The sequence below is a fragment of the Hyperolius riggenbachi genome, chromosome 12 (assembly GCF_040937935.1).
Source record: "Hyperolius riggenbachi isolate aHypRig1 chromosome 12, aHypRig1.pri, whole genome shotgun sequence".
Taxonomy (NCBI): domain Eukaryota; kingdom Metazoa; phylum Chordata; class Amphibia; order Anura; family Hyperoliidae; genus Hyperolius; species Hyperolius riggenbachi.
Window position 1 is genome coordinate 139,654,945 of NC_090657.1, and position 26,641 is coordinate 139,681,585.

Genomic DNA, 26,641 nt, shown 5'->3' on the forward strand with positions numbered 1-26,641 from the left:
GATTGGGAGCCGATCAGCCCTATTTGGATCCACTCATAATCTTCTATGACCATGACCGCCCACATGGGGCCCCCTGTATTTATTTTGCACAGGGACCCACTGATGGCTTTGTCTGCCACTGGGCTCAACAATAGCCCCCGATTGCAGGGGGCTGGTGCAATGGGGCTGGCTCTTCCTCCCTCTCCTCACTCACATTCAGAGTAGTACAAGGAGGGGTGTAATATCTACCTGCTCCAGTACTGTAGATCTCCTTCATTCATCACAGCTGCACACTCTCTGCTGCCATTCGCTAGCGCCTGATCAAATGACAAATGCAAGTCACATGATTGGGATACAGCAAATGGCAGCAGAGAGTGTGCAGCTGTGATGCATGGAGGAGCCCTATAGTGTTGAAACCGGTACAAATATTAAATTGCCCCCTGCGCTACTATGAAATAGTGTGAGGGTAAAATGTGTGCATCGAAAGATCAGGTACTGCAGGGAGGACGCCATGACAATTTCACAGCTGGGCACAGGGCCGGATTTAGGCCAAGGCCACATAGGCCATGGCCTAGGGCACCACAGGAGCAAGGGCACCAAAGCAGCAGGCTAAACAGGTGAAACATTTGCAAATGCTGCAATGCAGGGAAATCAGGCGAGTGCCTCACTGCGGTACTCTGCTGCTAGCCGCCTGTGCTGCAGCCACCTTGCTTTCTGTGCACGTTTGCACTGTGGCTGTCGCCTGTAGACTAACAGCATTAGAGACAGAAAGGAAGAGGAAGCTTCTGCACTGGAGATGAGCAGATAAATGAGCAAAACTGATGGCTGCTGCAGTGTGAAGGCGAGCTGGCTACCTATACTGAAAGGGGGGGAGTGGGAAAAGGAGGGATTAAGGGAGTCATCTGTCTACCTATACAGGAGGGAAAGGGGGAGGGGTCATCTGGCTACCTATACTGGGGTGGGGGTTATCAGGCTACCTATATTGGAGGGGGGCGGCTGGAGACAGTGGCCTTGGGCGGTAAAAAGTACAAATCCGGCCCTGGCTGGGCACCCTGGATTTTTGTTTTGACCCTGATTGATACCTATCTGAATAAATACAGTCAGGGAGGGATAGAGTCCTTACATGGCAAGCTAAAGCCTTGTACACAGGTGCTGTGAAAGTCAGCTGAGGTGGCTGATAATGATCGCCTCAGACGATAATGAAGCATGTGTGAAGTGGACTCTGATCAACAGGGCCGGATTTGTACTTCTTACCGCCCAAGGCCGACTATTACCAGCCACCCCAACCGAAACCGTATCCTACCACCTCTCTCCACACACACCCAAACATTTTTGGGCCGATGGTGTCCACTATTGCGGCTAGTGCCGAGGTCTCCATGGCAACGTGAAGTGAATCAATCATGTCACACGGGGGAACTGGTCAATCAAGCGATCTACAGGTGATGGGCGTGCTGGGAGCCATCCACCACACACACAGTCAAAAGTGGCTCACAATTGGACATTGGGTGGGGTCAGCCATACGTAAAAGTGAGTCCTGTACCCACTGCTGTCTCCAGGGTAACAGCGCTGGCCAATCAATAATTAAGAAATGGGTACTGTGAGATGCTGCCTTCTGTATTCTGTCCTATTTGCTGGTGCTGCCCCTGGTCCTTTCATCCCCCACACCAAGTACGTGAGAACCGGCCTTCTGTAACTGCCTGCAGCTGCTGCTATGTCATTGGACAAGGTCTGGCTTTTTGCTAGTCACACACTGTTCACAAACGTTTGGTTAACGGACTGCAGCTGCCTGTAGCACAGCACAGGCAGATGCCAGCTGGTACTAATAGTGCAGTTATCCTGACCACTTTCATTTGTTTGGACACTTGCAAATAATGCCCACTGTCTTCAGGCTGCCCCTTGTTTATCTGGTGCCCTAGGCCATGGCCTATGCGGCCTTGCCAGAAATCCGGCCATGCTGATCAATGACCCCTAACCCTCAAGTGACTCGAATCATAGTGAATGTGCAGAGCTTGATCAATGACATGCTCTCTGGGCTTAACACTTGCGCACTGCTTCCGACACGGATGACCCGGAAGCAGCTTCTGCTGGCTTTTAAGAGAGAACATGGTGAACAGAGGTGAACGGGGGGGGGGGGGGGGGGGGAGCCGTGGGCATGAGGACTGCTCCCTGTACATGCCTGCTCCCTCTGTTCTTATAATCTTATTCGCCTTGGATATCCTTAAATCATTTCTGCTGCTGGGACGTGAGTTTCACGTACTCAGCAATAGCTGATACAGCCGCAGGGATGCATAGTCACGTCCTGCAGTTTAGGGTGCTGTGCGGGCGATCAGGAGCGATCGTGATGTTGCCAGGAACAGGGGAGGATTGGCTGCAGGGGACAAAAGTCCCCTGAGTCAATCCGTACATGTCCACTGAGAATGAACACTGTTTTAGTTCAAAAACATTCTGAAATAGAGCCGCCGCGCTTCCTACCGCGCCGATTTCCACTGCTTTCCGCTGCCGATTGTTAGATTAATGAATGGGAACAAAGTTCCCATTCATTAATCTCCCCGCAGGCCACCGTGATCGCAAGCATCCATTGATGTGTCACTTCCCTAGTTACAACATAGCAACACATTGCTTTCTATAGCGTACTTATTGTACGCTAATAGAAAGTGCTCAGCGGGGACATCTTGTGGCCAAATAATAAAATTACACCTACTGACTTTAGGGAATAACAATTTTTTAATATGTATGTCAAGAGGGCATATTATTATTAAATTATGCGTTAAAATTAGTAATGGATGGAAAACTGAAAAAATGCACCTTTATTTCTAAATAAAATATTCTCACCATACATTATACTAGGGATATAATTTTAACGTTGCAATAACTGGGACAAATGGCCAAATAAAATGTGTGGATTTTAATTATGGTAGCATGAATTGGCAGCAGTGGCTGGATAGTGTACTGGTTTAAGGCACTGCCTTTGACATGGGAGACCAGGGTTGGAATAGGGTCAGTACCTATTCAGTAAGGAGTTCAAGGAAAGACTCCCTAACACTGCTGGGTGGCCTCTTGAGCGCATCCCAGTGGCTGCAGCACTTGAGCGCTTTGAGTCCAACAGGAGAAAATTATCGGATTATTATCAGATTATTATGAATTATTTTAAAATTATAATGGCTGAAAACTGAGAAATAATAATTTTTTCCCCCATTTTTTTCTTATTATTCCCATTATAATGCATTTAGAATAAAATAATTCTTAGCATATTGTACCACCCAAAGCCTAATTGGTGGCGGAAAAAACAAGGTATAGCTAATTTCGTTGTGATAAGTAGTGATAAAATTATTGGGGAATGAAAGGGAGGAGCGCTGAAATGTGAAAATTCCTCTAACTGTTAACAGTTTTTTTCTGGGCTTGCAAAACTTGAAAGTAAGCCTGAAGCCAATAAAAAAAAAAAGTTAGAAACTTACCACTGTAGAGAAATGTTCCGGAGGCTTTGCCGATCCTCCATGACCCCTCCGTTGCCGGCTGGGACCCTCTTCTTCTTAGCACCAGTGCTCCCCTCTGTGTGAGAGCGCAGCAACATTGCACAGGCACCAGTAGGGTTTTCACCTGCACATTAGCACAGAGCTATTCATGCACATAGGAAAAAGCCGTGCACAAGCTACTCAGTGCTACTGAGCAGGCCGTACTTTGCACCTATGTAATGCGGCCATGCTGGTACACATAGGGGAACTCGTCCATGAGCAATATTCTACATTAAAGTAAACCCGTGAGATTACAAAAGGAAAAGTGCACATACTTCAGTAGAACCTCCAGAGGCTTCGGAACACTGCGCTCGTTCATGTATGAGAGCATGGCGCACTGCACAGGCACAAGACAGCTTGCGCATGCAGAGCTGCTGCTCAGACTTGGGGGGGGGGGAGGCTGCATCTGCGCAGGCACAGTGTGGCCGTGCTCCATCGACAAGCCTTTGTCGATGGGCTTTGGGTATCCCAGCACTGGGAACCCTCTAGATATACTTTGATGTTGAATATTTTAAACAGGGTCCCAAGCGCAGAAATGGAAGGGTGCAGAAAGGTTTGGAGAAGCCTCTGAACTAACTTTTTTTTAGTGTGTGGCTTCGGGTACTCTTCTTCAGCCACGATGCAGAAGTGGATCAGAACTGCACACAAAAAGTTTGCAAGAAAACTATTTACAGTTAGCTATTAGTGGTATTGCCTAAATCAACTATTATTGTTTTGACAAATAGTATGACTTTAGATCTCAGGTTGTAGACAGACACTGGCAGGGCCGGGCCAAGGCAGAGGCAAGAGAGGCTCTAGCATCAGGGAGCAGTGGAGGAGGGGCGCACAACTCACTCAGATATCATTCCCCTATTGTGTTTGAAGCAGAGAGAAATAAGAAAAGGGGATACATGGCAGTGACCGCAAGCTAGATAACTAGAGATTAAGGTGTTGGGGGGCCTGGGGCACCTCTTAGTCTAATAGCAATCAATGTGAGACGCTGGGGTAGGAGGGCTGGAGGGGCACACTTTGGTGTCTCAGCTTTGGGTGCTGGAGGACCTCCTTGACTCAGCTCTCGACACTGGTTTATACTCAGCAGAGATGGCCCCTGCTGGCTCTCTCTGTCAAGAACCTACCATGTTTTGCCGAAACAGCCAGTGTGCCAGATGATCTTGGCTAACAAAATTATTCCCCTCCGTAACGTGCAACAGGTCGGTACAGCACTTAGCCCCAAACTGTCGCTGATCAAGTCCTTATCCCTGAGGCTAGGTGCACACATAGCAGAAACGCTAGCATTGCGAAAAAGGCTGCGTTTTTGCCGCTAATGGAAGTCTATGGGCCACAGGAAAAAACGCATATAAAAAACGCATATGCGTTTTCTATGCGTTTTCAAACCTGCGTTTTTAAAAACACTGGTTTTGTTGCATAATATTCATAGAGCATCAAAAACGCACATAATGAAAGTGAATGGAAATGCAATGGTATGCGTTTTTCATGCATTTTTCTATGCTTTTTTTTTCAACAAAAAATTGTTTTATGATGTATTTCCACTTCCTGTTGTCTTCTTAGTGATTTTCATAAAACGCAAGCGAAAAACGCATACAAAACGCATATGCATTTTGTATATACGAACCACAAATGCATTAAAACGCACGCAAAACGCTTTAAAAGCGCTAACAAAACGCACCAAAAACACAGTAAAAACGCAGCAAAAAAGCATACATTAACTTAAAACATGACATAAAACGCAGCCTTTCACGCTATGTTATGTGCGCTCCCAGCCTTCAGCGACAGTAATTGTCTTTAATTACTTAATTGTCAGTAACTACTTGCCAAAAAAGACGGCAACAAAGAATATAGGTTCACTCTGATCTTTCCATGCTGTGGATAAAAATCAATACCCCAAAAGTACATTACTAAAATAATACTTACGTGCAGCAGCATAAGACAAGGAGCAGCAGCCATAATACTGGTATGGAGTACATTACTCCTCTTGGAATACTGCTGAAAAGGGTTCTCAGCCATTCCCATAGTTCATGTCCTCTTTCTGTTATGGATTTCTTTATTTCTAGGATAAAGAAGATTTTTTTATATGGTTTTACTACAGTATATATTATTATTACTGCATTATTATTCAGTATTTATATAGCACCAACATCTTCCGCAGCACTGTACAAAGTATATTGTCTTGTCACTTAGCTGTTCCTCAAAGTGGCTGACAATCTAATCCCTACCATAGTCATATGTCTATGTATGTATCATAGTATATGGCCAATTTAGGGGAAGGCCAATTAACTTATCTGTATGTTTTTGGAAAGTGGGAAGAAACCAAAGTGCCCATAGGAAACCCACACAGACATGGAGTACATGCAAACTCTGTGCAGATAGTGCCCTGGCTGGGATTTGAATCAGGGACTTAGTGCTGCATGGCAAGGGTGCTATACACTACGCCACCGTGCTTCCCTCTGAGGTGAATAAAAACAGTCTGTTTAGCAGAAACAGAACAGATACTATGCAAAGCAATAGTATCCGTTCACAACAGTTTATTCGGAATGGATCCCTTCAGATCGCTTGACCACTGGGCATGTGTGCCCCTGGCTGCTTACCTTCTCGATAGCCCTCCAGTAGCCGGGAACATTTTGCGCCTGCGCAGTTAGTTGAGGTTTGTAAAAATGCTCCTGGCCACGGAAGTGTGACCAAGGAGGCGCATGTATGCAGTAGCTCCCAACTGGCTCAGTCAGGGACTTTACTGGGCCTATCTGCGGGAGTGAGGAGGGGTCTGGACAAGGAGCTGCCAGACTGCAGGGGGCTGAAAGAAGCCCCAGGTAAGTTAAAATGATTTACCCCCACCCCTCATCTCAGGTACACTTTAAGTAAAATAATTGCAGGAGACAGACCACCAAACCTGGCTTCCCAAGGACAGTCACTGTGTGAGAGGTGTAAGCAGAGGAGAATGAAAAGGGTCGCAATGAATAATAATAGGCCCTACATGGGACTGTGGTAACCTGGGTTAACTTGTGGTAGCCTGTTTAATTTTCCCTCTGTGAGGTAGCTGAGGAGCTGATTCACTGAGGGTATACTGCATAAAGGTGGTGTCTAGCTGGAGGATTATGATTGGACAGCAGTAGTAGCAGGTGAATTTTTGCCAGGTGTTGCTGGGGGTAGACTATGTTGCAACAGCCAATGAGAAGCACCTTGTGTGTATAAAAGAAAGGTACGTCGGCAGTATCTCTGCCTTTTCTACCTGAGCGGTCTGGATGAGCTCCCGCCCACCACTCCCTTTTCTTTCAGAAGGTACCGTCGTGGTCAAGTCTTTATTGTTTGAGGTCACGCCATACAGGTGTGGATGAGCTTCATGTTAGGGTCCTACTGAAAGTTGTTTCAAGTCTGTGTGGTTCGAACTGTATTGGTGGATCATATAATGTTGGTGTTATATATTTTTTGATCAATAAAGTTTATGTTTGTTAATAAAGTTATTAATGGACCTCAACCTTTTTTATTATTTTAGCAATAAAGACGGCCGCGGCCTTTAAAATGCCAGCCTGGAGATGTTATTTTATTTATTTCATTATTATAGAACGTAGAGAATGAACAGAGGCGCCAGCAGAGTAAAAATGGATAAAAGTTTTAAAAATAGCTGGGAGGTAGTGGTGGACTTACCTCCGGAAAGCAGACACGAAAGACTGTCTGAATTTATACAAACACATTTATTAAAGGTACCCCAAAGGATGCAACACATTTCGCAGGCCTCCATCAGGCAATTAAGTGGGAACAAAACAGAATTTCGGCAATAACACGTATAGCGCCTCTAACAGAGGAGCGGGCTGTGCCTGTGAAACGCGTTGCATCATTTGGGGTACCTTTAATAAATGTGTTTGTATAAATTCAGACAGTCTTTCGTGTCTGCTTTCCGGAGGTAAGTCCACCACTACCTTCCAGCTATTTTGAAAACTTTTATCCATTTTTATTCTGCTTGCGCCTCTGTTCATTTTCTATGTTACTGTGTCCACCCCTGGTGGAGGGGTGACCTACCGCCTTCTTTCCTATCTACAGAGAGTGACATCTTAATCCTGAGTGAGGACAGGTCTAATCTCCTCACCTGCCTATACAGTGGTTGCCTAAGTGGTAACCCACGTTTGTGAGTATATATAGTATATATCACATTTATAATTTCTCAGTTGTTTTAGACTTACTACACTATATTGGGCTCTCGGTTTCTTTCATTTCATTATTATAGAAGTTAAGTTTTATTTATCAGTGTTACCTTCAGTTCCATGAATGGTGTGTTAGTGATTACCACTATTCAAAGCACATAGATACTCTAATCACACAACTACTTATTTGCTTACCTTTGAGCAGCTCCTAATACTGTATGATCCAATATGACCCAGGTGATGAAATTTATCTTTTACCAAACAGTTTTCACAAATTCCAGCTGTGCCTAGAGATGTCTTAAGTGGCTATTAACAAATACAATTCTTCAGACGATCGATACTCCAATTCGATCATAATAAAAACAGATCAATTCAATTGATATTACGCTCAAATCAAGGAGAATCTCGCACAGCCGCATCCGCCCACCATCTCCTCTAATACATTTCCATGTTGGGAGATGTGGAAGTGACACGAATTGGAGCAGAAGTGACGTGTAGCTGCACCAGCTCCCATTCGCAAATTGAAACGGGCCCTAAGACAGCCACATGGAGGATACTGAGAGGGGAAGAGGAAGAGACAACTTTGGGAAGGGGAAGTGGGTCTGTTAGTGAAAGAGGGAGATATAGCTACAAGGTGGGTAGTGACTCAAGGTGAGAGTGATACAATGAAGAAGAAGTGGCCACATGGGAGGGGGTGGTGTTACAGAGAGAAATACACTGACAAAAGCCTTGAGGATAATTCAGCCCTGACTGTGGTGCTGCTGCCTGGGCCCTAGAGGACATGCACACGCCTATGTCCACCTCTGGCTGGAGATTTTCTATGAAAGGTGGAAAGAGAAGCAAACACTGCACTTACCTTGGGCAACCTGTTTAAGCCCTTGGTTTTGTTTAGCTTCGAGCCTGGTTGGAAATATGCTAATTACACTCAGAAAAAACAAAATGAGAAGGAACCCCTTCATTGTGAGCCCGGTCCTCAGCCTCCAACCCTCACATAAGACTTGCGCTCCCCTAGCTGGGATCTTAGAGGTGATGTCTTACCGGCTACTAAACCAAGGTTGCCATAACAACCAGTTGTCAACGTGTCTAAGCTGGTAGGGCAAGTAGATATCACTGACTGCTTGTAAAAAGTTACAGGAGATCAGTCGTGAAAATTTAAAAGGATGAAACAATACTCCTTTTGATCTGTTAAATAATGGTAATTAAGAGTGCTATCCACAATGTAAAATACTCCAAGGTTTACTATTGAGGCTGGGTGTACACTTAGCAGTGCGGGAAATGTCACGTTTTATAAGCATATGCATTTGTATTGCGTTTTCCATGCATTTCTATGCGTTTGTATTTTGGGTTTTTGTTTCCGCACATGCTTTTTTACGCGCTTTCGGTTCACATATACAAAATGCATGAGTTTTCCATGCGTTTTTCTACTGCTTTTTATGCAAATCACTAGGAAGACAACAGGAAGCGGAAAAACATCAAAAAACGCATATAAAAACGCATACAAAACGCATTACATCACATCATCATTGACTTTCAATATGTGCGTTTTTGAAAAATATAAAAAAAAAACAGCCTTTTTAAAAATGCATATTATAAAACGCATATGCATTTTTTAGATGTTTTTTGATGCGGCCCATTGACTAACATTGCAGGCGAAAACGTTTTCTGCAGTCTGTTCCCAGCCTTAACCATATTAATTAGTCACATAATAAACTGATGGATGACACAATGTTTCAGATTACAGGTGGCAGGGAATATAAATTTGAATTACAATAATTGGGAGTAAACATTGAATATATCCTTGAAGGATACGTCCAGGCAACCTGAAAAATAAAAATTCACTTACCTGGGGCTTCCTCCAGCCCCTAGCAGCCGTCCAGTGCTCTCGCCGCAGCTCTGGTGGCTCCCGGTGTCCTCCACTGCAGAAGCCGATCTCGCCAGGTCAGCTTCTGGGTCGGCTTCTTCTGTGCTCCACCCGCAGTCTACGTGGTCTGGCTGACGTCATCAGGACTGAGTAGTTATGCGCCTGCTCAGTACAGTCCTGATGAGGAGGTCGGCTTCTGCAGTGGAGGACACCGGGAGCCAGCGGAGCTGCGGCGAGGGCACAGGATGGCTGCCAGGGGCTGGAGGAAGCTCTAGGTAAGTGGATTTTTATTTTTTTAGGTTGCCTTGACGTATCCTTTAATGGTGTTCCACTACACCAATTCAAATCACTTTAATAAATGTAAGGATATGTAGCAGAAAAGGTTTTTTTATTGTCCAACAACCAGGGCCGGATTTACCATAATGCTAAAAACTCCTCTAGTGTGAAAAAGCCCTGAAAGAGAAATGGGGCCCAAGGCAAGATAGTAATTTTTGCTCCACCCATAGTTTAATAACCTAAGGTGGTAAAGGGGTCCGAAGGCAGCTGCCAGGCTTCTTCACACCCTTTAGGACCCAGGCACCTGCCTAGGTTGCCTTGTGGATGATCCTGCCCTGATCCATAGGAGGTACATTGCAGTGCAGCAAGCCCCATTACAAACCGTCTGTTATGCCACACTACAACTTATTACTGTGAAAATAGAAAAGTGATTTATGGTACATAAGCTAATCAGAGAACTTGCAAGGAATAAAAGCAAAATATGCATCCAACTGCATAGAGGACTGGGAAGACATTTGTGTTTGGACCTTGGTTTTAAATAATTTTAAAAGAAATCTTGTGGGTATCACAACATGGAACTTCTATACAGCATAAAGCACATCATAAGAACAGGCTCATGAAAGTCCAGTTCCTCTTATCTTCTTCCTCTGAATTTCAGGTTTCACTTTCTTTGTGGCTTACATTATGATATATATTAGAGTGTGATTTTGGCACCATCACAGTCAGCCACGATGCTGTTACACAGTGCAGTGACATTGTTGTGCTGCTTGATGGTGTTTGGAGGAGCAGATGCTGTGAACCCTGGAGCTGTAGTGAGAATCACACAGAAAGGACTGGACTATGGTATGTAATTATTTCATCTATTACTTAAAGTGAATGTTTACCGAATTAAGAAAGAAAAAGTCAGATACTCACCTAAGGAGAGGGAAGGCTCGGTCCTAATGAGCCTTCCCCCTCCTCTCCCGGTGCCCGGTCCCCCGTGGCAGTATTCGACCAGTTCGGTCAAATACTGCCACTTCCGCATGCCTTCGGGAGCTTTCGGAAGCCTTTGGAAGCACTCGGGCTCCCGATGACGCGGCCGCTCCATACTACGCATGCGCGAGCGCCCTCTATGACGCACTCGCGCGTACGTAGTATGGAGCGGCCCGTCTTCGGAAGCCCGAGTGCTCCCGAAGACCTCCGAAGTCCCTGCGGCGGCGGAGGCGAACGGGGGAGCCAGCGCAGCACCGAGGGCACCGGGAGAGGAGAGGGAAGGCTCATTAGGACCGAGCCTTCTCTCTCCTTAGGTGAGTATCTGACTTTTTATTTTTTAATCCGGAACCCATTGGCTTTAAAGAGAGTCTGAAGCGAGAATAAATCTCGCTTCAGACCTCATAAATAGCAGGGGCATGTGTGCCCCTGCTAAAACGCCGCTATAGCGCGGCTTAACGGGGGTCCCTTCACCCCCAAATCCCCCTCGATACACCGGGGGAGCGCTTCCTGGTTGGGGCAGGGCTAACCGCCGCAGCCCTGCCCCACGCGCGTCTGTCAGCGCGTATCTCCGCCTCTCCCCCGCCCCTCTCAGTCTTCCTTCACTGAGAGGGGCGGGGGAGAGGCGGCGATGCGCCGCTGACAGACGCGACTGGAGGCAGGGCTGCAGCCGTTAGCCCTGCCTCCAGGAAGAGACAGCCAGCGACTTTTTCACGACACACTTTTGCGGGGGGTGGGTTGGGGGTGAAGGGACCCCCGTTTAGCCGCGGGATAGCGGCGTTTTAGCAGGGGCACACGTGCCCCTGCTATTTATGAGCTCTGAAGCGAGATTTATTCTCGCTTCAGAGTCTCTTTAAAGGATCTTAGAAAAAGTTTAGATCCTTGATGGTTACCTGTAACGTCCAAGTCTGAGAATAATGGCGCATGGTGTTGCCGCTAATCAGTTTGCCGCTTATCGCTATTTAACGTTAAAGCCTTATTGTTATTTAACGTTCAAGTCTTATTGTTATTTACCGTTAACACACAGAACCCTCTCTGTACCTATCCCTAACCCCTAAACCCCCCTGGTGGTGCCTAACCCTAAGACCCCCCTGGTGGTGCCTAACCCTAAGACCCCCCCCCCCCCCCGGTTGGTGCCTAACCCTAAGAATCCCCTGGTGGGGCCTAACCCTAACCACCCCCCTGGTGGTGCCTAATCCTTACCACCCCCCTGGTGGTGCCTAACACTAACCACCCCCCTGGAGGTGCCTAACCCTAAGACCCCCCTGGTGGTGCCTAACCCTAAGACCCCCTGATGGTGCCTAACCCTAAGACCCCCCCCCCCCCAGTGGTGCCTAACCCTAATCTTGACAGTGTTACATTAAATCCATTCACTGTTCTGCAGTTAAATAACGTCTGCAGTTTGGCTTATGTAGGGCGCTATTGATAAATAACGTTACTTTGGGCAATAACGTCTGCTGTTTGGCAAATGGATATTGATAAATAACGTTAGTGTGTGCCACTATTGTTAAATAACGTTAGTGTGTGCCGTTTTTGTTTTTTTTCCCTGTGCGCCATTATTATGCAGTACTAACGATAAATAGCGATAAGCGTATCTTTTTAATGCGGCGCCATTTTTATGCATAGGCGCTGTGCGCCATTATTCACTGATCCGGCCCAATAGTGCAGTATCGTTACACAAAGGGTTGTAAGCACACATGTATAAGTGTTATACTCACAATACAATAATACAATACAATAACATTTGTAAAGTGCTTTTCTCCCATAGAACTCAAAGCCCATAGTTGTGTCTCAGATCAATACAGGACTGCAGGCTGGACTGTGTTTCAGAGGAGATAGTCAGGAGTTCAAACATGTCAGAAGAGGTAGGTTTTCAGTTTGGACTAAAATGCTTCCAGGGATGGAACTGTCCTGATTGAGTGTGGCAGGGAGTTCCAAAGTGTAGGGACAGCATGACAGAAGTCTTTGTCTCCAAAGGTTTTGAGGTGGACTCTAGGCGGGACCAAGGTGTTACATCCTTTTGATTTAAGATTGTGGGTGGTGTGATGCAGTTGCAACAAGTCCTTCAGGTATCCAGGGCCCAGATTGTGCAAGAATTTGAATGTCAGTAAGCCAATCTTAAACAAAATTCTCAATTATTTTAGTAGCCAGTGGAGTGAGCAAAGAGTTGGTGTTATGTGGCAATGGTGGAGTTGGCTCGTTAACAGGCTTGCGGATGCATTCTGCACTAAATTGCAGGTGACATAGGTCTTTGTTTGGAAGGCCTGTATAAAGAACATTGCAGTAGTCCAGCCTTGATGTGATGAAGGCATGAATTAGGGTTGGAAGATTCTCTGATAGAATGCGGTGTTTAGTTCTTGCAATATTCCTTAGGTGAAAGAAGGAATGTTTCACAACAGCTGAGATTTGATTCCTGAAGCCTAATTTCCCATTAATCATTACGCCCAGGCTGCACACATTGGCCTCAATTCACTAAGATCATACTGGAGATAATAAGACAAGAGATAACTTGCCACCACGAAGTGAGAGAGTAATCTTATCTCTTCATTCCTTAAGTTACCTCCTCTGTAGTTAAGTTACCTCCTCTGTAGTTAAGTTACCTCCTCTGTAGTTATTTTCACACACAGTTAATTAAAAGCCTGCCTAGAATTCTGGAGTTATTTTAAGGATTGAAGAGTTAACTTAAAGACAGAAGAGTTAACTTTAGGTTTGCCTGAGGTAAAATGTTTCCTGAATACTACATGCCTTATCACCATGGTGATAACTCTAGAAACATTATTAAAGACAGGAGATAAGCTTAGTGAATTGAGACCATTGTCTGAGTTGTTCAGGTGTGAGCTTCCTATCCTTAGTGGTGCTGGTTGAGACTGGGGCTGCTTTGCCCTCGAGCGTTGAACCTCAGTTTTGTCAGCATTTAGCTTTAGCCAGTTATTATTCATCCACTTCTGAAGCTTAGATAAGCATGTGTTTATTTGTGGAGTAGGGTCTGTGAGGCCAGGTTTGAACGATAAATATAGCTTGGTGTCATCAGCATAGCAATGATATGTCAGGCCATGTTTTTGTATGATTTCCCCAAGTGGCAGCATGTATATGGTGAAAAGTAAAAGGGATAATATTGTGCCCTGGGGTACACTATATTTTAGTAGTACAAGGTTGGAGAGGAAGGGCCCTAAGGCTTCCCTTTGTGTTCTGCCAGCCAGGAAGGAGTTGAACCACTGAAAAACAATGCCATCTATGCCGTAGTACTCTTGTAGCCTGTTAAGCAAGATTTCATGATCAACTGTGTCAAAAGCCGTTGAGATGTTGGCCTCTGTCTCTTGCCATGAGCAGATCATTGCAAATCTGGGTGAGGGCTGTTTCACAGCTGTTATATTTCCTGAAGCCAAATTGAAGAGGATCAAGGATGTTGTTTCTGGAGAGCTTGGCTTCAAGTTGGAGGTGCACTACACGGGTGTTTTGCAAAATTTGTAACCACCGTCTGAGCCTGTGGGAATATAACCATCCCATTCAGTGCCCCGGGTCTGTTGGTGCAGAGGCTGGTTGGTCGTTCTCCTGGTGTAGTTGTGAGGCCTAAATATCTTCATGACTAAAAAACCCCTATGGGGTATGGACTATACTAAACAATACTGGTGGAAGTGCCCTTGATGAAATGATACTAGTAGATGTGTATTTGACAGGAGTAATTTATTACCTTCTCAGGACAAACCATTATTTAATGGAAAAAGTACTGTTTATTCATGCACGGTAGGCAACAAGTTTCACGGTAGGCAACATGTTCCATCTCACATAAACATATAGGGCCCAAACAATCAGTGTTTTTTATATATATATATAATATATATATATATATATATATATATATATATATATATATATACTGTATTATACACACCTTTTCCACAAAGGAACTGTTAAACCACTGACATTTTCCGCAGCAAAACTCTGGATGGGACCCCCTCCGCCCCCTCGCTTTCTGCACAGGTAAACTGAGAACCAATGTTATTCAATTGGCTAGTGCACACTTGAAATTGTTTTCCCCATGCAGATAAAAACTGACAACAGTGAAGCACTGCATGCATTTTTTTCATAAATCTTTTCACACATACAGAAACACATGGTGTACAGAAAATGCATACAGAAAACTGACAGATGAGGGTGCTCCGAGCCTCAGTTTATTACACTCACTCTGTCCATCTCTGATGGAGCAGAACTTGCTCTGCATACTTCTCCAGCATCACTACAGTATACACTTACTTGGGGAGGGGGCAGAGAGGCTGCGGTTAGGGGTAGAGCTGCGCTATACACAAGACCCTGCTGCAGTGGCGTAACAATAGGCCCTGCAGCCCCTGCACCCACGGGGGGGGGGGGGGGGGGGGGGCGCTCGTGGCCGTTTTGTGGGGGCTGGAGGGGTGGCAGCATGAGGGGAAAGCCTTGGCCACAGTCGGTGGGGAGAGGGGAAGTTCCCCCCCTCTCCCTCACCTCAGGGCTCTCCCCTCTGCACTCCCCTCCAGCTAGTTACAGAGTGTGGGCAGCAGGCAGCGGCGGGCAAATACATACCTTCTTCCGTGCGTTCCATCGCAGACTTCTTGCTCTAGCGGCTGACGTCACTTCCGGAAGTGACGTCAGCCGCTAGAGCGAGAAGTCTGCGATGGAATGCATGGAAGAAGGTATGTATCTGCCCGCCGCTGCCCGCAGCCCACACACTGTAACTAGCTGGAGGGGAGCGCAGAGGGGAGAGCCCCGAGGTGAGGGAAAGGGGGGGAACTTCCCCTCTCCCCGCCGACAGTGGCCAAGGCTTTCCCCTCATGCTGCCACCCCTCCAGCCCTCACAAAACGGCCACGAGCGGGCCCCAGGGGAGGGGTCCACTCTGAAATTCTTCAGGGGGGTTCGGTGGGGCCTAGTTACGCCCCTGCTCTGCTGCACACTGAATAGGGACTGTCTACAAATCTTTGTATCCCAAATTTGGTATGAAACCTTTTCAGTGGCTGAGCTGATGCAATCATTAGAACAATTGTGCAGAGAGCTCTCTCTCTGTGCCCTTAGTTGTCAGTCTCTCAGAACAAGTAAAAGAAAGGTCTCTCCATGGGGCCCCCTGCAGCTTCTGGGCCCCCCTGTGGCTGCATCCCTTGCAGGGTATATTGTTACGCCCCTAAATACAATTTGCAACCTAGTTGATTTTATTGCTGCTGGTGTTCCGAATTGCTGTGAATGTCTTGAGTGCAGAGGGTTAATGATTGTATGTAAATTGATCACTCCCCTCAGCACTTGCTTTTCCCTTTAAAACCCTTCCTTGCATGATATTTTAAAGGTGGCTATACATCAAGCGACTTGGCAGCCGATCGACCATCTGATTTGATTAGTATAATTGAATCGGATGAAAAACGGTGCTGCCAAGTGCATGCCCAGCCAACGGGTCCAAATTGGTCGCATGAATCGGTAGGACATGCTGCAAAATGTCTGTCCGTCGTGGTCAGTCAGATGCGCGGTGTAAAAATGATCGATATCGGGATGACCGACAAATGCAACAAAACACTCAATGATGTCCCCCCTAATGGTCAATGTGCCTCCCTAGTGCCCAGTGCACTATACATTACTTTTCCACGTCCGCCGCAGACTCCGGGCACTGTCCATACACGTGCCACATGTGGTTGCCGGCGTACACATGAGGGTGATGTTACACATACACACACATTACTCCAGCAACCACATGGGGCGCATGTATGGACATAGGAACCCAAAGCCAGTGGCGGACAGGGACAGGCAATGTATACTTCACTAGGCACTGGGGGGGCACATTGACCATTGGGGAAGACAGCGTCGGGCTGGCGAGGCAGTGGATGCGGCATCACAATGCCGATTCCGGATAGATTTCAGCATGAGATTGATTGGGAATCGACCTGTGGTATATGGGCAGGCAACAGATCTCTCTCCAATCAGATTTCGATCAGAGAGAGATCTGTCTCTTGGTTGATCTGCCCATACATTGTCTGATGTATGGGCAGCTTTAGGATAATTTTTGGGGAAGCCAATTAACTTATCTGTATGATTTGGTGGAGGCCAGAGTGCCTAAAGGAAACCCATGTAAACTGCTCATAGACGGTCTCCTACCCCAGTTTAAAGCACATTTAAAGGAAAAGGAATATGGAGGCTGTACAAATACTGAAGAAAACCTGCACAGTAGCACTATACAGTACAATCAATAGGATAGGAATCCATGAGTTCTGCTCTAATTCTGTGGGTCAGCTGTGGGAAACTTGAAAACTAGAAGGAGAAAGGCATTATCATGTGTTAACTTTTTATTTAACATTCGTGAAGGCTAAAATTTGCACTTACTAGATACAAAAACATGTAAGGCATTGATTGCAAGGATCTCTCCTCTCTGGAATGAGTGTCTTGTGCTTTCTCCGTCGGTAGCTGTGGCTAGTAGCTTGGTGGAGTTTTGCCGGGTGCTTCAGAACAAACAAGTTGAGAGTCCTGTGGTCAGCGTGCAGATAGTGTCATTATGTGTCTCAACTGCATGTCACTGGGCAAAACACATAGGGGTCAATTCATAAAAGGCTGTGCGGTAAAAAAAATCTGGTCGGGAAAATACCAAACTTGGTATTTAAGACTTGTGTTTTAATTCATACAAATTTTCACAGCTGCGATAGAAGTGCTGTGATTTACCGAAGTAAACTGTCGGGAACATCAGAAGAGCAGCTGCCTGAGTTGTTACATTGCTATTCTCCGTGCAGAGACAGCATCCTACCTAATAAAACCCGTGTCTCTGCGGTCCATGTCCGTGTGTGTGTGTGTGCCCCTGCCTCTCCCTTTGCCATATCGACTTGTTCATTTGGCACTTTTATTGGCCTGATGAAGCGGGCTTGGACCCGCGAAACGCGTTGCCTGTGCTAAATAAAAATCTTTTGTCATATACAAGGATTTCGTTATTGAAGTAAGCCACCTCATATTATTTCCTCGATTTTAAGCTGTTTTTAGATGCTTTTATTTCAACCAGGGCGCCTCTTTACCTTCAATTGTGCATAGCTATACCCCCAAACAATCTGTGTTTGAGGGGTGGTGACAGACCACCTGTGGGTGCCCCACAGTGGACACCTGTCCCTACTTTTTCAAGGAGAGCAACCACATCCAGGTCCCGGCTGGGACTACCCCGAGTGGAGTCGGGTTTATGGTCTCCACCTGCTTCCTACGGTTGGTTGCCCTTGCAACCTCCTTTTGTGAGTAGTAATTTATTGAAATTCCTTTTTTCAATTGCATACTAATATACTACACTATTGGGCTCCCGTATTTGTCTCCTATATTTTTTTTCCTGCAAGGTGCTGAGACACCCCCACTACACTCCCTTTAGATGTGCATGCTTTGTTATACTGCCTCTGCTTGCCCTGAATATGCTCTGAATCTGTCTATAAGGCCTAGTGCACACCGAGCGGTTTTTGGAGCGATCCGCCGGCCGCATCCGCATGGAAAAACGCTTGGCTAATGTATTGCAATGGGATGGTGCACACCGCGGTTTGAGGTTTTTGCCAAGCCGCAAACGCGCCTCCTGCTGCGCGTTTTTTCGGAAGCGTTTCGTCCTCAATGTAAAGTATAGGAAAAACGCAAACCGCTCTGAAAAACGCTACTTCAGAGCGGTTTGCCAGGCATTTTTGTTACAGAAGCTGTTCAGTAACAGCTTTTACTGTAACAATATGTGTAATCTGCTACACAAAAACGCACCCAAAACCGCTAGGCATGTTTAGAAAACCTCTCTAAACATACCTAGAATCGCTCTGAAATCAGCTCCCAAAACCGCTAGCGTATTGCGGATCTGCTAGCGGGTTTGGTGTGCACTGGGCCTTAGTCATTCTTAACCATCTAATTAATTGCCACAGCTTAAGTTGGTCACTAATGATCCATTCTTTTTCATCCAATTGTACCTAATATATGTAGTATAAGGGTAAATTGAGTGAATATATTGAATGGATAATTTAGGCAGTTCCCTTATATTACATAGAAATGGTAAGATTGAATGAAAAAGATTGGATCATTAGTGGCCACCATTATAAGGACTTCAAGAAACTTTACACATGCCAGGCTTTGTGATGTTAACCTCCAGCTTCTACACATCTTAAAAACAGGAACCCAAGAGATTAAACAGCCACACACTGCCTAAGGTACTCAGAGTAAGCCAATCGCTCTGCTGCTGCCAGGAGGGAGATCTCACTGCTTCTGCTTGTGAGTATCCAGCACAGTCCCATAGATGTTCCTCTCTTATCACCACTTCAAAGCAGGCGGTATTGTTACATGCCATTACCGCCTGTTCTAATCTTTATGAATTGACATTTACTGACATTTGTTGAGGTAAATACTGCACAAGTCGGTAATTTACCTCACTGCTCTGTGATTTCAGCTTTTCATGCGGTAACAGCTTTTATGAATTGACATTTTCCTAAGTGCTCGGTAAAGTCAGTTGTTTTCTGCATTACTGGATGTGGCAATGCTTTATGAATCTACCCCATAATGGTGTGCTTCAGTAGTATGATGTGTTAATCTATCTGTGGGGACAAGGGGCGGGCTTATGGCATCTGGGATAGAGGTTCATTCATGTGTATAGTGGTTGAGTGGCAGGATGGTGGGCTTTGGAAAAAGTAGTAGTAGGCAATGTTATAAATTGGGGAGCGCATATTTTACACACACAGCTGGGGATCCGAGCTCGTACCGGGCAAGCGCAAAAAAAAAAAGAAAAAAACACGCCAACCTCAGCGTGTTACAATGGATATCTGTGGGATCCAATGCAGAACACCACCCAGGACCACATGGAAGCCTGTGCAAGGCAAGTCACCGGCAAAAGAGGGACAAAAGTGTGAAAACTGGACAACCTATATACTTACTCCTTTGCCAATTTTTTTTTCTCCTTTTATTCAATAACATGAGCTCAGCTAATACTGTCATTTCCAGAAAAGGAGTGATCAAGCAAATTTCACAAAGTTCATTTTGCAAAAAAAAAAATTGCTATTTTTCTTACGGATTTTTTTTCTTTAAACTGACTTATTTTTACCATGCAGAGAAAAAGTTACATGTAAAATTATATTTTATCATTCATATTTCCAAGTTGTTTGCAATAGAAATGAGCATGCTGTTGTCACTACAACTTAGGAAAGAAGTAAGGTCAGAGACACCACTGGGAACATAAAAAGAAATACAATTTTATATTTTTTCAAAACCCAAAGTTAAAGCACAACCAAACTGAGAGTGATATGGAGGCTGCCATATTTCTTTTCTTTGAGGCTGGGTGCACACATGGCAGAAACGCTTGCGGAGTGGGAAACGCTGCGTTTTATGCAGCAATGTTAGTCTATGGGCCGCAGGAAAAAAAAATGCATATAAAAGACGCACACGCGTTTTAAATACGTATTTACAGTAAGCGTTCCGCAATCGCTTGCAGTGTTGCATAATATGCAGGCCGGCTGCCAAAATGCACATAATAAAAGTCTATGGTAATTGCGTTTTGCATGCGTTTTTTTTTCTTGCGTTTTTAATTAAAAAAACATAGATTTCTGATGTTTTTCCGCTTCCTGTTGTCTTCCTAATATTTTGCATATATTTAAATGTAAAAAAGCATACAGCGAACCGTACGCAAAATGCATCAAAACTGCGAACGCACAAAAAACAATAAAAACGCATCACACGAACGCAAACGCATCTGCAGAAAACGCCAGATCTTAATGCTATGCTATGTGTGCACCTAGCCTGAAACAATACCAGTTGTCTAGCAGTCCCGCTGATACTCTGCCTTTTAGGGCCTGTACACACTGCTGCGCTTGCGCTGCGCTTTTTAATCGCAAGGTCTTTTGAAAAATAATGAAAATCGTGGAGATCTGTACACACTGGTGCAATGCGCTTTTCCTATTCTCATGAAGGCTTGCGATTCAAAAATCGCATGCGATTTTAAAAGCGCAGCAGTGTGTACAGACCCTTAGCTGTGTTACCTGAACAAGCATGCAGGTCAGGTGATCTGACTGGATTAGCCACACGTTTGTTTCAGGTGTGTGATTCAGTCACTGCTGCAGCTAAAGAGATCAGCAGGATAGCCAGGCAGCTGGTATTGAGAAGGAAATAAAGATATCTCTCTCTCTATGCAGGTGTGCTTTAACATTTTAGTCAGAAAATTCTTTACCAGTGTTATTGACAAGGGACTCATCCACACCTCAGTGAGAGGAAATAGGGTTGACTACCCCACATATATTGGGGAAAGAATGGATTCTGGGATTTGACTCCATTAGAAGAACTTTCCATCTAAAAGAGGAACAACTAAGATGTGCACACATGTATGTTATTTTTGTAAGAAAAAGTAAAACTAGAAAACCATCTGCCACAACATCCTAATATACAGTCGTGTTACCCAGAAATGTGTAGCTGGTACAGGAAAACCAGCCACGGATGTCCACTGCCAACCTCATTCGCGTGACATTTTTTGCAGAACTGAAACCACACTTGTATTACAAGCCATAGTTTCCCATCGTCACGAAATATGTTGGCGCTTTATAAATCAATAATAATAGTCAGAAACTAGTGCCAGCTGTTCCAAGGATGTACTTCAGTTGACTGTGATTCCTGAAACAATTCCTTTCATTTTGAACTGCAAAATAATGTAAGCTAAGCAGGGACATAACTACAAATCAGATCTGAGACTTTGACAGTGTACCCCCTCCCCCCCCCCCCCCCCCAAATAATGGACAGTCCTTCCTTAACCACTTGAGGACTGCAGGGCTAAACCCCCCTAGTGACCAAGCCATTTTTAGTAAAATTAGCCACTGCAGCTTTAAAGAGACACTGAAGCGGAAAAAAAAAATATGATGTAGTGAATTGGTTGTGTACTATGAATAATTACTGGAAGATTAGCAGCAAAGAAAGTATTCTCATATTTTTATTTTCAGGTATATAGTGTTTTTTTCTAACATTGCATCATTCTATAATATGTGCAGATTACACAACACTCAGCATTCAAGATGATTCTTTCAGAGCTGTCTGTGAACTAATGACCTCTCCTCTGGCAGAGAAAAAGTAAATAGTTCAGGAACTGTAATAAAAGTCAGAAGACAGCCCTCTCCACGACTTTGAAAGTCGTAGAGCTTAATGGCTTTTTTGCATAGAGATAACAACTGGAGTTTCTTACCTCTTCCTGTACTGGAAACAATTAGACTGATATATCTGATCTTAATGTTTTTTTTCTTAGCTGTACTACACATACAAATCATAATATCATAATTTTTTTTTTGCTTCAGTGTCTCTTTAAGGCTAAGCTGCAGGGCCACACAACACAGCACACAAGTGATTCCCCCCCCCCTTTTCTCCCCACCAACAGAGCTCTCTGTTGGTGGGGTCTGATCGCTCCCCCATGTTTATTTTTTTTTAAATACCCTCCCTCCCTCCCTCCTAACAGCCAGCCAATTACGGCGATCAGCTGTCATAGGCTTCTGCCTACGAGAGCCGATCGCTCTCTTGTCACCCAGGGGCTGATCGCAGCGCTGCACCATGTAAATAGACGGCGATCATGCCGTCGAACAGTCTCCTGAGCGGCAATAGCCGCTCGTAGACTGAAGGTGGGGCGGAGCTCCGCCCCCCAAGCAGCAGATCTCCTGCAAAATAGAGCCCCAGGACTTTACGCCAATCAGCGTTAGGCGGTCCTGGGGCTGCCGCCGCGGCCACGCCCGTTGGCGTGACGCAGACGGCAGAAGGTTAACAAGTGCTGACATAATGCCACTGTTTTCCCCATCACACTTGTGGTTACCAAGACACATACATTTACAAGCAGTGCAAGCTGATTTGGCCACAGAGTTCACTGAAAAAAACGGTTTAGAGGGTGCAGGAAATAGCCGGTAGTAGCTACTTAATTCATATAGTAAATATATTGTTAATAGTTGCCTATATTTCACTATGACATAACCTATCCCTACTCTCACACAGAACCCTTAACACCGACCACCCCCCAACCACCCCCTTAACCCCTCCGGTGGGCACCCACCCTTAACGTCCCTCAATGGGTGCCAGGGCCAGATTTACCATAAGACACTGTAGGTAAGTGCCTACAGGCGCCTCATGATGGAAAGGTGGCTCACTCCCCTCCCCAAGTGCCTCCTTCCCTCCTTCTCTATGTAGAGTCCAGAGCAGAGCGTAAATGAGAGGTTACTCATCCAACTTTCTGCATTCCACTGACAAGATCTCCCTTAAGTTGGGGGCATCTCTACCTTCCTAATACTGAGGGTACCTTTGGCTACCTAATACTAAGGGGCACCTGTAGCTATGATGGGCAAGGGAAGTAAAGGGAGAAGTGACAGCTGGTCCAGCCAGCACACTTGCTGTGCGGTTTGGCGGGGGTTTGTAGGTTCATGGAGGGCGAAGTCTAGGCTGCCAGGACACCTGTGCCCGGGAGCGTAACAATAGACCCTGCAAGGGATGCAGCCGGTGTGAGAAGTCCCAAGAGACTGACAACTAAGGGCATGGTGCTCTCTGCACAATTGTTCTAATGACTGCATCTGCTCAGCCACTGATAAGGAATCATACAAAGTTTTGTAGACAAATATTTGTAGAAAGCCCCTATTCAGTGTGCAGCAGGGTCTTGTGTATAGCGCTTCTCTGCCCCCTGCCTCTCAACCCCTCCCCAATTGCCCTCTGATGGAGCCAGTTCTGCTCCATCAGAGGGCAATCAGAGTCAGTGTAATAAGCTGTAGCTGGCAGCACCCTCGTCTGTTGGTTTTCTGTGAAGCTACATACTCACTGGGGACAATTGTCCCCCGTTGCATGCGCGCACGCGAACGGGGAGCGACAGCTGTCCACACGTCTCGCCAGAAAGGCAGAGACACGGAGGAAGCTGTTTGTGAATGGAGCATCCCCGGCCGGATGCTCCATTCACTCACGTAGGTCTCCTGTCGCTAGCCCGCGTACTCACGCGGGACTAGCGACAGTTCCGGCGAAGTCGCGGCGACAGCTGTACCCGGCGATTGAACATGTCAATCGCCTGGCGACGGCTCCGACGGGCCGCGGTTCGGGGCGCGCGCGTTATACACATGAGCGACCTGTGCATAACTACTCACCTTCCTGCGTTCCACTCGCAGCTGATCTCCTCTCGTCATAGACAGTGATACACACGCTGCTTCCTGTTTAGCCGGAAGCAGCGTGTGTATCACTGTCTATGACGAGAGGCGATCAGCTGCGAGTGGAACGCAGAAAGGTGAGTAGTTATGCACAGCGCTTCCGTCTGCGTAATTACTCTGCGTCTGAGGGGGGAGCACGGAGGGCGGCCCAGGGAGAGGGAGGGAGAGGGAGGGCTGCCCTCCCCGCGGCTCCGGCTCCATCCTCCATTATGGGGGGGTGGACCTACCTAACCTATACTGGGGGAATCTGCCTATCTAACCTAAACTGGGGGCACCTACCTAATCTAACCTATACTGGGGGGCACCTACCTATCTAACCTATACTGGGGAGCACCTACCTATCTAACCTATACTGGGGGGCACCTACCTAATTAACCTATACTGGGGGGCACCTACCTATCTAACCTATACTGGGGGGCACCTACCTAATCTAACCTATACTGGGGGGCACCTACCTATCTAACCTATTCTGGGGGGCACCTACCTATCTAACCTATACTGGGGGGCAGCTAACTATCTAACCTATAGTGGGGGAAACCTACCTTATCTAACCTATACTGGGGGGGCACCTATCTAACCTATACTGGGGGGCACCTACCTATCTAACCTATACTGGGGGGCACCTACCTAATCTAACCTATACTGGGGGGCACCTACCTATCTAACCTATTCTGGGGGGCACCTACCTATCTAACTTATACTGGGGGGCAGCAACCTAATCTAACCTATACTGGGGGGCACCTACCTAATCTAACCTATACTGGGGGGCACCTACCTAATCTAACCTATACTGGGGGGCACCTACCTATCTAACCTATACTGGGGGGCAGCTAACTATCTAACCTATAGTGGGGGGAACCTACCTTATCTAACCTATACTGGGGGGGCACCTATCTAACCTATACTGGGGGGCACCTACCTATCTAACCTATACTGGGGGCACCTACCTATCTAACCTATACTGTAGGGCACCTACCTATCAAACCTATACTGGGGGCACTTAGTTATCTAACCTGTATTGGGGGCACCTAACTACCTAGCTAGCCTATACAGGTGGCAACTATACTGGCTACCTATATTGCAGGCACCTACCTAACTATCCTTCACTGGGGACATCTACCTATCTAACCTATGCTGTGGGCAACTATTCTGGCTAACTATATCAGAGGCACCCACCTAGCTAACCTGTAGTGGGGCACCTACATATCTAACTTATACCGGGGGCGCCTGCCTATCTAACCTATACTGGGGGGACCTATAGCTGGCTACCTATACTGGATGACCTATTCTTGGCTACCTATACTGGGGTGACCTATACTGAGTGCAACTAGACCTGGCTAACCTATACCGGGGGCAACTATACTGGCTCACCTATGCCTGGCTACCTATACTGGGGGCCTATAGCTGGCTACCTATACTGGATTACCTATTCTTGGCTACCTATAAATACTGGGGGGGCCTATACTGAGTGCAACTAGACGTGGCTAACCTATATTGCGGGCGCCCATACCTTGCTTGGGGGGGGGGCGCAATTTTTACAACCTCGCCCTGGGTGCATTTTAGCCTAGAAACTGCACTGACCTTAACCCCCATCACGCCAGTGAGCAACTAACCTAAATCTGTGGCCACCAGCACACACAGCATAAACGATCCTAAAGAATGAACGGTGCCTCATACTGCTGATTTTGGGGGGAGGCGTGGGTTGTGGACAGTCTTGAATGATACAGAAGTCGAGACAATTATCGATTCCGTATCGTTCTGCAAAGCAGAGCAGAATGTCAGTTCTGTTTTAAATGTACAGCAGATGTCATTTTTTTTTCGAGCAGACCCCTCACCCACTTCCTTACTAGCTATTCACATGTAGGTGTGAGGACCAAATGCTGGCCTTGTAGCAGAATAAGCAGATAGCGATCAGTCCCTTTTATTTCCCTCTCAAAACTCTCATATTTTCCCTCCACAAAACTGTGGATAGACAATAGAAGACTTCCTTTAATAATAATCCAAGATGTGTTTATCGCAGACAAAAGACAAATATATTTTCCGGTTCCTAAAAATCAGCTTAATAGCGCCTCCAATTGATAGCAGTCTAGTGGCTATGGAAACAGAGTTATTCGGCGTTCGCTGAGCACGCGTTACCTTACTGCTGTTTGGTGTCATTTGATCAAACATTGGCCGCCGGTTACAAATCTGCCCTCGGATTTGCTGTGTCCCAATCCGGACAGAAATGGCGCAGGTTATTGGTAAATTGTGTCATTCTATGCTTGTACAAAAACTCTGTCTATCATGCTCCGCAGGAGGTAAACACACCTACTTTTCAGGTAAGCCAGCCCCAAAACACAGATGGTATAAAAGTCCGGGCAGTATCGACCCCTCCCAGTTCTCCAAATTCCACCGACCAAAAGCTTTCTCAATGCATGCGTTCCTAGGAGGACCGGGCACATGCCATATAATGCCTGCATTTGAACTGGACTTTATTTGTTTCTATTCCACACAGACTGCATTCAGTAAAGTAAACTTTTTACCGTTATCCCCTTTTATTTTAAAGCGGACCCAAACCAAACATTTTTTTAATTCAAAATATTTAGTTGCACCACTCTGACACATACAACGATTAATAAACACTCCTTCAAGCCTATGAGCATTTCAGTGTATGCTTTTCACCCTTCTCTTTTCATAACTAGGGTTATACAAGTGGCAGCCATTACTTCTGAGCTTAGTAGGAGGTTTTAGTTCATGAGTGTGTTTGTCATCAGCTACCTTCCCTCACAGGGGCGTTG

General features: G+C 46.0%; 2 protein-coding genes across 3 annotated transcripts in view; one reads left to right on the forward strand and one right to left on the reverse strand.

The window, feature by feature from the left end:
* The window catches only part of MANBAL (mannosidase beta like), a 33,094-nt gene extending 24,443 nt beyond the window's left edge, over positions 1-8,651 (reverse strand). For both annotated transcript variants that reach the window (XM_068264256.1, XM_068264258.1), the window contains exons 1-2: positions 8,481-8,651; positions 5,403-5,538 (exon numbers count right to left, since the gene is read on the reverse strand). The gene's annotated coding sequence lies outside the window, so the exon portion shown is untranslated. The remainder of the gene's footprint in view (positions 1-5,402; positions 5,539-8,480) is intronic.
* Positions 8,652-10,494: 1,843 nt separating this feature from the next.
* The window catches only part of LOC137542303 (bactericidal permeability-increasing protein-like), a 71,766-nt gene continuing 55,619 nt past the window's right edge, over positions 10,495-26,641 (forward strand). The window contains exon 1 of the mRNA XM_068264123.1: positions 10,495-10,604. Coding sequence (XP_068120224.1) covers positions 10,532-10,604 — 73 coding nt within the window. The 5' untranslated portion in view covers positions 10,495-10,531. The remainder of the gene's footprint in view (positions 10,605-26,641) is intronic.